Source organism: Ornithorhynchus anatinus, chromosome X1, assembly GCF_004115215.2.
Source record: "Ornithorhynchus anatinus isolate Pmale09 chromosome X1, mOrnAna1.pri.v4, whole genome shotgun sequence".
NCBI classification, from domain to species: domain Eukaryota; kingdom Metazoa; phylum Chordata; class Mammalia; order Monotremata; family Ornithorhynchidae; genus Ornithorhynchus; species Ornithorhynchus anatinus.
The window spans coordinates 16,248,818-16,264,551 of record NC_041749.1 but is presented as its reverse complement, the minus strand read 5'-3'; the positions used below and the strand labels follow the sequence as shown (position 1 = coordinate 16,264,551).

The window sequence follows — 15,734 nt, the reverse complement described above, 5'->3', positions numbered from 1 at the left end:
GAAACTGGCGTGGAAGAAAGTTTTAAATGAATAACCATCCCTTACCTGGTCTTTATCCTGGACCTCCTGGCATACCTTCACCGGTTGAATGGCTAATCGTTTTAACGATCTGAATTTTCCTTCAAATTCTCGTCCGGGGCACGGGCTGTAGATGGAGAAACACAGAGGTCACTTTTACATCGGTTATTCATAAAACACCCCGAGGGAGAAAAAAATGCACTCAATAGCTCGTGTTAATCGTTAAGCCCGCGCTATGGTCTGCTCTGAACTTTAACTCTGGCACGGACCGGGGCCGGATGCAAACGAGGTGCCTGCAGGGTGGCAGCGTTTAACTAGATGCAACTTTCATCTTTCCCTATCCCAATTCTCATCAGAAACAAGCAGGATCGTCTGAAAGAGGGATTTTGATCCCTGGGTGTCTCTGCCCACTGATAACCGGGAGAGGAGCGGGATGAGGTAAGAGGGTACCGTTCTCTTCGGGAGGGACGTCCCCCCCCCCCGCTCTGTTTAGTCTTCCCAGTCTCAGATGCCCAGCAAGAGGAGTTTTGCTGTCGTTTAAAAGTAGCCAGCACAGCGGGGGGAATAGAACAGAGGAGACCTGGGAGATGAATAGTGTGTAGTTGTGTCTTCTGTAGAAAAAAGGGGACATGGGCACTCCAGCAAACCTGCGTGGCTATGTTTCCTCAGCTGAAAATCTTAGGGAAGAAAAAATGAAAGCAGAATTTATCCCTGTGGGGAATTACTGGATTAACTCAGCTAAGAAAAAATGCTTTTATTGATCCGATTGCTCTGAGCTGAAGGCAAAGGAGCAGATCCAGATTTAGGGTTTCAAAAACAGCAAGGGTGCGAAGAGGAAAATGTCTATTTCTGCTGTCTTAGCCAACTTGGAAAGAGATGAGACTAGGCTGGTGATACTCTCTCAGGTTCAATGAATGAATCACACCCTCTGCTTTCAGGCTGAACTGAAAGAATAGTTTGCCGCGAATGCAAGATTGTTTCCTCCCGGAGGTGTCATGAATTTCTCCGCACCTAGGCAAGGGCTACAAAATGGGATAGTGAGACACGAGGCCAGTTCTGCCACTTGTCTGCCGTGTGTGGCCTTGGGCAAGTCACTTAACTTCCCTGGGCCTCAGTTTCCTTCTCTGTAAAGTGGGGACTATGAGCCCCACATGGGACAGGGATTGTGTCCAACCTGATTAGCTTGTATTTACCCCCGCGCTAAGTACCGTGCATCCTAAGCACTAATAAAAAATACTATTAAAAGAAAAATGAGGCCACTATTTCATAAGAGATAGTCATTCGGTCACATGCTCTTTAAATTCTAGACCGTAAGCCCGTTGTGGGCAAAGATTGTCTCTATTGCTGAATTGTACTTTCCAAACACTTAGAACAGTGCTCTGTACACAGTAATGGTTCAATAAATACGATTGAAAGAATGAAGTTGCTTCTTTTCGAGGACTTCAAAGCCCTTTATCCTTTCTTAGCTTCACAAAGTCTCCGCCAGGCAAATGAGGTGCAAGGTATCCTTTCCTCCTTTTCCAAGGCTGCACCACTGGTTTGCAGGCTTCCTTCTCCCGATGCGGAGTGCAAAAAGTGACCCAGTGTTCCTTCCCTTTCTCCTTTTTAGGACAGAGACTCTCCCGTGCCTCAGCTGGAAGCAACAACTTTCATGACTCGGGAAGAATGCGGAGGTACCATTTCCGGGGCAAGATGAAGGCTTGGCTGGTCTCCGTGGTGAATCTTGAGGTGATATTCTTGACAGGTGAGTGAAGCAGTGTGGCTCAGTGGAAAGAGCATGGGCTTGGGAGTCAGAGGTCATGGGTTCTAATCCCGACTCTGCCACTTATCAGCTGGGTGACTTTGGGCAAGTCACTTAACTTCTCTGGGCCTCAGTTACCTCATCTGTAAAATGGTGATTAAGACTGTGAGCCCCATATGGAACAATCTGATCACCTTGTATCCACCCCAGCGCTTAGAACAGTACTTCACACATAGTAAGCGTTTAAATGCCATCATTATTATTATTATTGTTTTATGGCTAAATGAGAAGCAGCCTGCCCTAGTGGGAAGAGCCCTGGCCTGGGAGTCAGCGAATCTGGGTTCTAATCCCAGCCCTATTTCTTATCTAGTTCGAATCCCAGCTCTGCCACTTGTCAGCTGTGTGACTGTGGGCAAGTCACTTCACTTCTCTGTGCCTCAGTTCCCTCATCTGTAAAATGGGGATTAACTGTGAGCCTCACGTGGGACAAGCTGAGTACCCTGTATCTACCCCAGCGCTTAGAACAGTGCTTGGCACAAAGTAAGCGCTTAACAAATACCAACATTATTATTATTATTATTATCTATGTGTGTGACCTTGGGAAAGACATTTAACTTTTCTGTCCTTCTGTTTCTTCATCTGTAAAACAGAGATTTAATACCTGTTCACCCTTCTCCTTAGACTGTGAACCCCGTGTAGATCAAGGACTCTGTCTGATCTGCTTATGGATACACCCCAGTACTCAATACGGTGCTTAGTGAATACCAAACGCAAATCGATCAGTTGGTGATATTTACTGAGTGCTTACTGTGTGTAGATTCCATAATTATTGTCATTATCATTATTATTAATGATATTCCTTCATCGCCCCAAGGAGTAAGGCAAATAAATCCCCAACAGTCCTGAAGACTTAGTTCACCATTCCTGCCATCTCCTTTTTTGCATTTGGCCTGATTTTAAAGGGTTTGGGGATTAGAGAACAATTCCATCACCTATTCAGCTGAAGACTGCACAGTTGTTAAAAAGTCATCATCATGTTCTCATTAATTAATTAATTAATATTGACCGTGTGTCAGTAGTCACTTCATTCATGCTTTAACTACCAATTACACCTACTTTTTTACACTTAGGATGGCGTCGTAGTGATGGAAAGTTCTTGACTGTAGGGGTCATCCAAAATCTAAGTTTCCCTGTAGGGTCAACAACCACGATAGGGATTTTTACTTTTCCACTTGCTTTATTTTATTTCCTTTACTTGGAAATTAGCCAGAATTACTCAAAATCCATTCTCCTGTCCCCTCCACCATTTCGGTTATCTTGGAAATAATCACTCTGGGACCCAAGACTCTGACTTCAGTCCGATATGTGCCCCACAGTTTTGAGGGGTGCAGCCACTGTCATTTAGAAGCTATAGTACTGAGAGTGGAAAAATACCCACAGTCAGAAAATTCCTTGTCTCTAACCCCTGTGTTTGCTCCTTGGTTTTGACAAGCCACACCATACAGCAGTTCCACTGAATAGATTTGGCTGGGGCCAGAGCTTCTGTGTAGCCAGTGTCAGTATCTGCCTCCAGCAGAGCCCAGATGGAACCCAAATTCTAGCGTGGAGAAATTTACTCCATCCGAGCTGGATGGCAGCCCGATGAGGGAATGTGTCTACCAACTCTGTTATATTGTTATATAGTACTCTCCCAAGCGCTTAGTACAGTGCCCTGCACACAGGAAGCGCTCAATAAAGATGGTTGACCGATTGATTGACAAGTACAACCGGAGAAGAAGAACCTATTTTGTTGGGCCACTGAAGGGCTCTGCGATCTGCCTGCTGTGTGACCTTGGGCAAGTCACTTAACTTCTCTGTCCCTCAGTTTCTCGTACGTAAAATGGATATTCGATACCCGTTCTCCCTCCTACTTGGACCATGAGCCACATATGGGACGGGAACTGTGTCTGACCCGACTAACTTTTATCCGCTCCGGTGCTTAGAACTACGCTTGACACATAGGAAGGGTTTAACAAATGCCATAATTACTATTAAGAGGACGAAGCAATCCGTCAGACCACAGATCCTCTCCTACCACCAGTGATAGGGATATTTAGCATTTCTTTTAGCCCCTGGCCCGCCTAGGCAAATACTTCAACGACTGCTCAGGGCATCTCTCTTCTTGGTTTGCAGTGCCTTATGCAAGTTTACACATTGAACCGAAAGAAGGTAGCGTTGCTGGGGGAGCCTGGGTCACGGTGAATTTCGAGGGTATGTTACGTTATCCGCCTTACAACTAAGGGCGTGGGATTCTGGGGAGGGTCTTACCCTGGGGGACATAATTGTTGATATCCATTGCATCTTGCACATACTTGGGTAAGATGGTAGTGTGGCGGCTCTCTTCTTTCTTATCTGCTCCCTCCCCTTCTCCTATTTCCTCCCCCAGACTTCACTTTCATCCTACCTAAGCCTCAGGGGAAATACGTTCACCTTAGTTCAAAATCTCCCCTGAATTTGAATTGGTCATCTTCAGCAGGCTGTTGCTGAAGTCCACTCTCAGCAGTATAAAATATTTAGAAAGGTATGCATATATTTGCATATTTTACAGTTAATTCTTATATATGCCTTGATTTTGCTCAGGCAATTTTCTAGTTAAGGTTCCTGTAATGGCTGACATTTTTATTAAACTTGACATTCTTTGATATTTTTTTCCCCTTGATTCTTTCCCCACTCATATTGAGGGATCTTGGCTCCACCCTCAATGCCAGGGAAAATTAGTTGGGAAGAGGAACAAGTTAGGGGATATTAAGACTCAATAAAAGCTTGTATAGATTCGAAGATGATAGAATCATGAAGGGGGAAAATTTGGAATGCTAGAAAGTCATTAAGAAGGATGCAAGAAGGTCAACTATCACACCCATTTGTTAAGTGTTCTTTGACTGAGGCAAAATCCGGTACCGGCTGGACTTTTGGTCTGAACCAGGATAGCTGTGCTTTGTGGCCTAATGGATAAAGCACGGACCTGGGAGACAGAAGGACATGGGTTCTAATCCCATCTCCTCCATTTGTCTGTTGTGTGACCTTGGGCAGGTCACTTTGCTTCTCTGTTCCTCGGTTTCCTCATCTGTAAAATAAGGATTAAGAGTGTGAACCCTATGTGGGGCGGGGACTATGTCCAACCTGATTTGCTTGTATCCACCCCAGCGCTTAGAACAGTGCCTGGCACATAGTGAGCGCTTAACAAATACCACAGTTATTATTACTATGTTCTTTTGCTCCAGGACCATGTTGTGTTTCCAAGTTTTGAATATCTCCATCCTGATGTGCTGTCTGTTGTGACGGGTATGTTTAGGAGGGGAGGACTGGCCGTCAAGTCTGTTGTATCCCAGTGATGGATCTCAGCTGGAGATGACCCTGGTGAATACGGAAGAGCCCGAGCTGGCTAGAGTCCCTTGTGATGTCTTGCCCATCTTCACAGATTTAGCCACTGTGACCTGCCAAATCAGGTATGTGGGGGAATCACGGCGAGCTGGAGGTTGGGTGAGGGGAAGCGAGAGCCATTTGCAAATCACTTGGTTGGTCCAGAGCCCCTCTCTACAGCAGCTTTTGGGATTAGGGAAGCTTAGACTTCCTTGGGAAGACTGACCTGTTGGGCAAAGCAGGGACTTGGAGAAGCAGTGCGGCCTAGTGTATAGAGCATGGTCCTGGGAGTCAGAAGGACCTGGGTTCTAATTCCGAGTCTGCCACATTCCTGCTTTGGGCAAGCCACCTTCCTTCTCTGGGCCTCGGTTCCCTCATCTGTAAAATGGGGATTAAGACTATGAGCCTCACATGGGACAGTGGTTAGTAGAGTGCCTGGCACATAGTAAGTGCTTATTATTATTGTTATTACGGTTAATTAAAAATTATGGGGCTCTGTGCCAACCCAATCCAGTTCTGGAGGGTCTGGAAACATTTTCTTGGCTTTGGATGAGGAAGGCACTGTGACATGACAACATTTAGTTTTCGACAGCAGTAACCCTGTTTGATTGAATTAAGAAAGCAGAGAGTCTCCTAGGCCAATATTTAACCCAGAGTGGGGTGATTTTTAGCATTACGCTTTGAGGGACTCAGAGAAGATATGACAGTTGCTGGAAAGGAAAATGGCTTAGCTACTCTTGTTAGTTTGCGGTGAATAGTTGCAGACTTGCCAATCGATCAATCAGCCAGTGATGTTTATTGAGCTCTTACGGTGTACAGAGTGCTTGGGAGCATCCAATTCAACCTGTCACCAAATCCTGTCGGTTCGACCTTCACAACATCACTAAAATCCATCCTTTCCTCTCCACCCAAACTGTTACTATGTTAATCCAAGCATTTATCCTAACCGGCCTTGATTACTGCATCAGGCTCCTTACTGACCGCACTGCCTCCTGTCTCTCCCCTCTCCAGTCCATACTTCACTATGTTGCCAGGATCATTTTTCTACAAAAATGCCCAGTCCATGTTTCCCCACTCCTCAAGAACCTCCAGTGATTGCCCATCCACCTCCGCATCAAGCAGAAACTTCTTCCCATCGGCTTTAAAACAATCAATCACCTTGCCCTCTCCTACTTCACCTCTCTGGTTTACTACTGCAACTCAGCCTGCACACTTCACTCTTCTGATGTCAACCTACTGTACATCAGTCTTGTCTATCTTGCCGCTAACCTCTAACCCACATCCCACCCCTGGCCTGTAACGCCTGCCCTCTTCACATCTGACAGACGATCACGCTCCCTACCTTCAAATCTTTACTGAGGGCACATCTCTTCCAAGAGGCCTTCCCTGACTTCCCTTACCCGTGTACTCTGATTTGCCCCTTTTTGTTCACTCCTCCCTCCACCTCATAGCATTTATGTACATATCCATAGCTTATTTGTATTAATGTCTGTCTTCTCCTCTAGACTGTAAGCTCATTGTGTGCAGGGAATGTGACTGCCAACTCTGTGATATTTTGCTCTCCCAAGGGCTTAGTACAGTGCTCTACACACAGTAAGCGCTCAATAAATACAATTGACTGATTTACATGTAGCCAAAATAAAAAAAAATATATGTTTTCATAATCAGATTACTCTTGTAGGTTCAATCCATAGCTGTGAATACTACTACTAATAATAGAAACATAAAAATAATATTTATTCATCTTAGTAAAATACTAAGCACTGGGATAGATACAGGAGAATCAGGTCCTACACAGGAGTCACAGAATAAGTAGGAGGGAGAACAGGTATTGAATTCCCCATTTTGCAGATAAGGGAACTGAAGCACAGAGAAGTTAAGTGACTTGCCCAAGGTCTCACACAGGAAGGAAGCGGCAGACCCGGGCTTAGAACCCAGATCCTCTGCATCCCAAGCCAGTTTCTTTCCACTAGGCCATACAGACCTCGACAATATTTTTTCTGGTAACGGTACTACTAAATGAAATTTAAATAAAAGATAAAAAATTTATTTTAAATTAAGGGACACATTGACCTTCTGAACATCATGATTCTAACCTTTCGTTGGGTTGACCTTCTTTCTAACACTAGCTGGGTCTAGAGTAGGGAATTTTCAGGATAACTCAGGCTCAGAAATGCCTTCTGCCTTCAATTTATTGCCAGGACTTGTCGGGCAAAAATTCACAGGGGGATAGGGTGCTAAATTATCCTGCTCCTTTGCTAGTGTAGAGCCAAACCTTTATCTCTCTGTGAACCCATTCTAGGTTCACAGCCAACAAAAAGTATTTATTAAACACCACAGGGTGAAGAACTCCAGGTCTCTCATGTTTGATTTCCAATGGGGGATTTCCATTGTTTGATTTTAAGGTCCCTGCCTCAAGAAGCCCCAGAGGGCTTATATCATCTAGAAGTGACTTCTGGTGGGCAGGTGCTAAGCAACTGGAGTGAAGGACCAGGGGACAACTCTACTTTCAAGGTAAAGGAGAAGCCAATCAATCAATCATATGTATTGAATGCCTACTGTGTGCCGAGCACCGTACTAAGTGCTTGGGAGAGTACAATATAACAATATAACAGAATAAGTAGACACATTCCCTGTCCACAATGAGTTTACAGTCTAGAGGAGGATTAGGACCCCTTTAATCTGTCTCTGGCTATGTCTGCAGAACAAAAGCACTTTCTAAACTGGTTCCAAACCAACGCTGTGTTCACATCCTGGATGGCTTATTTATTCAACGATGTGGAGTCCAGATGGTTTTTAGAGGGACTTTTACCACTAGGATTCTAGAAGCAGCATCGCCTAATGGTTAGAGCATGGGCCTGGGAGTCAGAAGAATCTCGGTTCTAATCATGGCTCCGCTACTTGTTTTCTGTGGGATCCTGGACAAGTCGCTTCACTTCTCTGTTCCTCAGTTTCCTCACCTGTAAAATGGGGGTTAAGGCCGTGAGCCCCAAGTGGGGCATGGACTGTGTCCAACCTGATTACCTTGTATCTATCCTGGCACTTAGAACAATGTCTGGCACGTAGTAAGTGCTTAAGAAATACCATGAAAAAACCCAAATCAAAAACTAAAAAAACCCAAATCAAAACAGGTGAGTGTTTTTCTTCTACAAAATGACCCCGAAACGGTGGATCTGTGGGCCTGGACCTGACTCTGAGGCTGGGGTAATAATAATAACGTTGGTATTTGTTAAGCACTTACTTTGTGCAGAGCACTGTTCTAAGCGCTGGGGTAGATACAGGGTGATCAGGTTGTCCCACGTGAGGCGCCCAGTCTTAATCCCCATTTTACAGATGAGGGAACTGAGGCCCAGAGAAGTGAAGTGACTTGCCCACAGTCACACAGCTGACAAGTGGCAGAGCCGGGATAGTTGGTGTGGGAAAGCTTCCCAATAATGCTGGGTTCTCTGGGGACCCTGAGTTGCTGTCAGGTGGGGTGGAAGCAGAGTAACTCTCTCAAGTATATTCTTACTCCACTAGCCTCTTCTCAGCCTTCAGTGCCCCTTTCCAGTTGTTCACCGAACAGTCTTGTTTCCAGTCTGATTTCTTTTTCCTCCTTTGGAGAACAACACTGATTCACTAATTTCCCCTTGCTCTTCTGTCTAATTCTTGCTCTTCTGCCCAAATGGAAAAGTGGTGTTAAAGCAGTAGTGTGGCCTAGTGGAAAGACCACTGGCCTAGGAGTCGGAGGGCCTGAGTTCCAATTCTGAGTCCACCACTTGTCCGCTGTGTGACTTTGAGCAAGTCACTTAAGTTCTCTGCGCCTCAATTACCTCATCCGTAAAAGGGGGGTTAAGACTGGGAGCCTCATGTGGGAAAGAGACAGTGTCCCATCTGATTATCATGTATCTAATAATGTTGGTATTTGTTAAGCGCTTACTATGTGCAGAGCACTGTTCTAAGCGCTGGGGGAGACACAAGGGAATCAGCTTGTCCCACGTGGGGCTCCCAGTCTTAATCCCCATTTTACAGATGAGCTAACTGAGGCACAGAGAAGTGAAGTGACTTGCCCAGAGTCACACAGCTGACAAGTGGCAGAGCAGGGATTCGAACCCATGATCCCTGACTCCAACGCCCATGCTCTTTCCACTGAGCCACGTCGCTTCTCAGCCCCAAAGCATAAGTATGTGCTCAACAAATACTATTTAAAAAAAAAAAAAGAACAAACAAAAAAACAGAGTAGACACTTTTCTGATTTAATTTCACTTATTCCCGAACTAATGAGATTGGGATAGACGGGGTAGTCCCATCCTGAGTAATAAATAGAAACAAACAAAAACCTACTCCCAGCTTTCTGTGAAATATCAAATCTATAGTTTTCCAAAGTTTTCGGTAACAGGAGGTCTGTATGGCCACAGCAGCGACTGCCTAGATGGTGGCCACACTTAGCAATGCCTTTTGCTCTTCCTCTGATTCAGTTTCTCTTCCTTCTCCTGGTGCCCCTGCCTCTTGGCTAAAAAACCGAAAAATGCATACGCTTATAGCAAGCACCCTCAGGATTCTTCCAGAAGCCAGCTTCTCCCGGAGAAGCATCCAACACCAAGAGGATAGAGTACACGCCTGGGAGTCAGAAGGACCTGGGTTCTAATCTAGACTCTGCCCCTTGTCTGCTTTGTGACCTTGGGCAAGTCACTTCATGTCTCTGTGCCTCAGTTTCCTCATCTGTAAAATGGGGATTAAAATGGTGAGCCCTATGTGGAACAGGAACTGTGTCCAACTTGAGTAACTTGCATCTCCTTGAGCGCTTCGTTCACTTCCTGGCACATAGTAAACATCAAACAAATATCATTAAAAAAAGAACCCAAAGATCTAGAAAGAGAAGGCCGTTTTTAATTCAACCTTTTAGGCCTGAGCTGAATCTTCTTGATGGCATTCTCCTCCTGCCGATGCCAATGATATTTATCAAGTGTTTACTCTGTGCAGGGCACTGTACTAAGAGTTTGGAAGAGTACAATACAGTAGAGTTGGCAGACATTTCCCTTTCCATTCACCAGACCAAGAGATCTATTTTTGATCCTCTTCAAATTCCATTTTCTAAGGATCTCTGCTGGTACACCCCTTCAGCCTTGGGGGAAAGAAGTGATTCTGAATATATTTTCTCCTCAGTGACCCACACTGTCAGTTCTATTTTTGACAGTTGACAAGAGACCAATTAAAATGTACTCAAGGAAAATACCTACATTCCCTCTTTGCTCAACTCAGTGGCTTTGACCCTGCAAACCAATTTGCCGTGGAATGCCTCTTCCTACCTTACAAAATGAGAGATAGAAAGAGAGAGGGAGAGAGAAAGGGAAAGAGAGAAAGAAAGAGAGAGACGGAGCGCCTAACACTTCCAAATTGCACATTAGAGTAAACTAGTTTTTCGATGGTTCAACTAGCTTAGAGAGATGATGAAGAATCACCGGGGGATGCAGTTAATGAGAGACATTCGAAGCTAAATAAAACACAACGTGTCTCTGTTTTGGGACCGGGATTCGGGGAGCCGTGAGTATTAAAAATTAATTTCATCTCTCTGGTTGACTCCAAAAAGCCTGCTGCAGGCAGTGACAAGTTTAAACAACCCACGGAAGGTTTATCTACCAGTTGGTGGTTGGGGCTTTATCGCTCTAATCTGCCACTTTGCCTTCCCCTAATCTTGCCTGCTGCTGACCTCAGCTCAGCAAGTGATCAGCATGAGGGAGGCTGACATTGGAAGCTCATTAATTTTTTACTTTGCCCGTCTCTGGCTTGGCCGGGCTGCAAGGGCCCGTGTCTGACAGTAATGTGTCATTTTATGTGGACTTGGCGCCCAGATCTGAGTGAATCAAAAGATTTGACTCCATGTCTATCAAATGCCCCATTACTCCAAAACTCTGCAAGCACAGATCATTATGATGTTTATTTTATTATTATGGAATTTTCAAGTGCTTACTATGTAGTAGACCCTGTTCTAAATGCTGGGGTAGATACAAGTCAGTCAGGTCCGGCACAGTCGTGTCCCACACGGGCTCACAGTCTAAGAAGGAGAGAGAACAGGTATTGCATATCCATTGTCCAGATGAACTGAGGCACGGAGAACTGAAGTGACTTGCCCAAAGTCACACCGCAGGCTGGGATTAGAACCCCGGTCCTCTGACTCCCGGGGCCATGGTCTCTCCGCTAGGCCACACTGAAGAATAGGAAAAAGATAGAGGACAGATTGAGGCAATCCAGTTTCTTCTTTTCCCTGTGTCTTCCAGTGTGGAAAGAGAAGTGGATCTTCTGTCTTAGACTCTGGGACCCCGAGCGTCAACTTCCCTGTGCCTCAGTTGCCTCATCTGTAAAATGGGGATTAAGACCGTGAGCCCCATGTGGGACAGGGACTATGTCCAAACCATTTTGCTTGTATCCATGCCAGCTCTTAATTCAGTGCCCGGAACAGAGTAAGTGCTTGACAAATTTCACAATTATTATCATTAATTCGTTCAATCGTATTTATTGAGGGCTTACTGTGTGCAGAACACTGTACCAAGTGCTTGGAAAGTACAATTCGGCAACAGAGACAATCCCTTCTCGACAACGGGCTCGCAGTCTAGATGGGGGAGACAGACAGCAAAACAAAACAAGGCATCAATAGCATCAAAATAGATAGATAGAATTATAGATATATACACATGATTTATAAAATAAATAGAATAATAAATATGTACAAATATACACAAGGGCTGTGGGGCAGGGAAGGGGGTAGAGCAGAGGGAGGGAGTCGGGGCGATGGGGAGGGGAGGAGGAGCGGAGGGAAAGGAGAGGTCAGTCTGGGAAGGCCTCCTGGAGGAGGTGAGCTCTCAGTAGGGCTTTGAAGAGGGGAAGAGAGCTGGTTTGGCAGCTGTGAGGAGGGAGGGCATTCCAGGCCAGAGGTAGGATGCAGACCAGGGGACGGCGGGACAGGCGAGAATGAGGCCCAGTGAGGAGGTTAGCAGCGGAGGAGTGGAGTGTGAGGGCTGGGTTTTAGAAGGAGAGAAGGGAGGTGAGGCATTATTATTATTAATAACCGAAGTGAGGCTCCTATCACAGACTTATCAATGACCTTGACTCTGTTCGTGCTATCAGCTCTATTGTATGTCCTCAAGTGCTCAGTACAGTGCTCTATGAACAGTAAGTGTTCAATAAATAAGACTATTTAGTGGATTGGTCCCATACTGGCCCTACCCAGAAGTAATAATTATAATGGTTTTTGTTAAGCATTTGCTCAGTGCCAGGCACTGTACTAAATACTGGGGTGGATATGAGGTAATTGGGTTGGACACAGTCCCTGCCCCGCTTGGGGCTCACAGTCTTAATTCCCATTTTACAGATGAGGTAAGTGAAGCACAGAGAGGTGAAGTGACTTGCCTAAGGTAATATAATAATAATAATAGTGGTATTTGTTAAGCGCTTACTATGTGCCAAACACTGTTCTAAATACTGGGGTAGATACAAAGTAGTTGGGTTGGACACAGTCCCTGTCCCATATTGGGCTCACGGTTTCACCCCCATTTTACAGATGAGGTAACTGAGGCACAGAGAAGTTAAGTGACTTACCCAAGGTCACTCAGCAGACAAGTGGTAGGGCCAGGATTAGAACCCAGGCCCTTCTGACTCCTAGGCTCCTGTTCTATCCACTGGGCCAAGCTGCTTCTCTAAAGTCATTAAAGGTGGGGGTTACTCATCTGCTTCTCCACCCCTACTTCCCACCCTCAATATCCCTTGATTCTGGCCATCCATTTTTGCCCTTCCACGTCCCTTAAATCCCCAACATAGTTTCCTCTTAGTGGCTTTCCACGCTCATCTACTCAGTCAATCAACTGTATTTATTAAGCAGTCACTGTGTGCAGAGCAGTGTATTAAGCACTTTGGAGAGTACATATAGCATTATAAAGACATTTTCCCTGCCCACAAAGAGCTTACCATCTAGAAGGAGAGACAGACATTAATCTAAATAAACATATGACAGATATGTCCCTTAGTGCTGGGGGACGAGAAGGGGGGATGAATAAAGGAAGCAAGTCAGGGTGACGCAGTAGGGAGTGGGAGAAGAGGAAAAGAGAATTCAGTCTTAGAAGGCCTCTCGGTGCAGATGTACCTTCAATAAGGCTTAGATGGTAGGGAGGGTAATTGTCTGTCGGATTTGAGGAGGGAGGGCTTTCCAGGCCAGAGGAAGGATATGGACGAGAGGTCGGGGGTGGGATAGATGAGATCGAGGTACACTGAGAAGGTTAGTATTAGAGGAGCAGAGTGTGTGGGCTGGGTTGTCGTAGGAGAGTAGGGAGGTGAGGTAGGAGGGAGCAAGGTGATGGACTGCTTTAAAGCCAGAGGTGAGGAGTTTCTGTCTGATGTAGTAGGAGATAGGCAACCACTGGAGGAGTGGGGAAACATGGCCTGAATGTTTTTATAGGAGAATGATCCATCGTGCCTCATATCCTGCTGAGAGCCGTTTCTTAGAGAAAGCGGTAGGATAAAGGATGAAGATCTTTCCACAGCGTTCCTAGATCGAGGCTGCTTCCCCGTCATTCTGAGTACGCGATGTTGATTTATCGATTGATTGGAAACACGGGATCCCAACACTCCGAGGAATGGAAAGGGTCTCACAGTCTTAATCTCCATTTTATGGACGAGGTAACAGTGGCATGAAGAGAAGTTTAGTGATTTGTGCACGGTCACTCGGCAAACGTATGGCAGAGTTGGGATTAGAACTCAGGTCCGTCTGACTCCCAGATCCGTGCTCTGTCGACTAGGCCATGCTGTTTCTCATGCTGCTTGGTAGAGTACAATACAACAGAGGTGGTAGATACGTTCCCTGCCCATGACAAGCTTACAATCTAGAGGGGCAGACATCCAGTCTCCCCAGCAATCCCATCCTCGTTAAAAGTCTGACTGGCCGGACAAGGGATCCACTGTGATGAAAGGTAGAACTGTGGGACAGCAAAGAGGGAATGGTGCTCTTTTTTAACCTGGCATGAGCTCACAGACTGCTCCAAAGTGATGAGATTAGATCCTCTATATTGCAGCCTCCCTGCCAGCCTTAAGAAAAAAATTATTTAAAAAAATATTCCTATCCAGCTCCCCTCCTCTCCTGGAATATGTTTTGGATCGATGCTTAAAGTTTGCCAAGCCTCCATCTTTTCCATTCTTGTGTCTTGGATGCCTGATTAGGGGTATTGATTAACAACACACAGTTAATTATTCTGGTGAAATTCCTCCCGGAAGGCAGACTGCTGTGGAGGCCGTGGAGCCCAGCCAAGGTAAACGGCTTTGTAATCCGTTTCCCGGGCGGTAGCACCGAGCCCAAGGTTACTGGTGTTCCCGGCACCGTTTCATCCTTATCCAAGATGGTGGCCCCCTAGGAGACACACATTGTGCATTTCTGAGCATGCTAAGGATGAGTTTCTTATTGCCTTGTAAACTTTACCAGGATTTCTATAGACCAAGGTCACTCAGGCTATCAAGCCAGTGACTTTTTATGTGTTTACTCTTTAAAAAAGTAGACCCCTTTGCTTTTAAAATGGAAAATGTGCCTTAGACCGAAAGGAAGGGATTGAGGATTTGCCCTCCGGTGACTCTTTTGTGCCTTAAGCAATCTGCCAGGGATCCCACTTTATTCATAAAAGCATTTTCTGGCAAGGAAGGTGCTGAGAATGGAAATTTCCCCACTATTCAGTGAGAGACATGGTGGGTGGCGAGGATGGGGGAGCTGTGGCTCTTTATAGAAATGAAGGATGCATTTACAGCCTGGTGAAGGGGACCTCATCATGAAGAATCTATTTGAGATGACTTCAAAAACCTCCAAACCTAGTTTGGAGCATAGAATGTGCACATGAAGACTCGGGTAGTCTCCAGGCTGCATTCTTTCTCTCTGGGACTATGAGTGTCAGAAATTCCTGGCATGTAAGCTCTTTTTTGGGAGGTATTTCATCATTCATTCATTCATTCATTCATTCAATAGTATTTATTGAGCGCTTACTATGTGCAGAGCACTGGACTAAGCGCTTGGAATGTACAAATCGGCAACAGATAGAGACGGTCCCTGCCCACTGACGGACTTACGGTCTAATCGGGGGGGACGGACAGACAAAAACAATAGCAGTAAATAGAATCGAGGGGATGGACATCTCATTAAAACAGTAGCGATAAATAGAATCAAGGCGATGTACAGCTCATTAACAAAATAAATAGGGTAATAAAAATATAGACAAATGAGCGGACGAGCACAGTGCTGAGGGGAGGGGAAGGGAGAGGGGGAGGAGCAGAGGGAAAGGGGGGGAAAAGGGGGCTTAGCTGAGGGGAGGTGAAGGGGGGGGTAGAGGGGCAGCAGAGGGAGCAGAGGGAAAACGGGAAGCTCAGTCTGGGGTATTTGTTAAGCACTTACTATATGCCAGGTACTGTACTAAGCGCTGAGGCTAATCAGGTTGGACACAAGCCATGTCCTTTGTGAAGTTCACAGTCTTTTCCCCATTTTACAGATGAGGGAACAGAGGCACAGAGAAGTGACGTGACATGTCTAAGATCGCGCAGCAGACAAGTAGCGGATCCGGGATTAGAACCC

General features: G+C 45.7%; 1 protein-coding gene across 7 annotated transcripts in view; it reads left to right on the top strand.

Annotated features, from left to right (window-relative positions):
- The first annotated feature begins 287 nt into the window (after window positions 1–287).
- PKHD1 (PKHD1 ciliary IPT domain containing fibrocystin/polyductin) overlaps window positions 288–15,734 on the top strand; it is a 344,877-nt gene continuing 329,430 nt past the window's right edge. For 3 of the 7 annotated variants that reach the window (XM_029050690.2, XM_029050688.2, XM_029050686.2), the window contains exons 1-5: window positions 288–456; window positions 1,628–1,762; window positions 3,932–4,009; window positions 5,091–5,244; window positions 7,564–7,672. In XM_029050690.2, the coding sequence (XP_028906523.1) occupies window positions 1,684–1,762; window positions 3,932–4,009; window positions 5,091–5,244; window positions 7,564–7,672 (420 nt within the window). In that variant the 5' untranslated portion in view covers window positions 288–456; window positions 1,628–1,683. Of the gene's footprint in view, window positions 457–1,627; window positions 1,763–3,931; window positions 4,010–5,090; window positions 5,245–7,563; window positions 7,673–15,734 lie in introns of those variants that run through there. The other 4 variants (XM_029050694.2, XM_029050689.2, XM_029050691.2 and 1 more) reach the window with 3 other exon arrangements.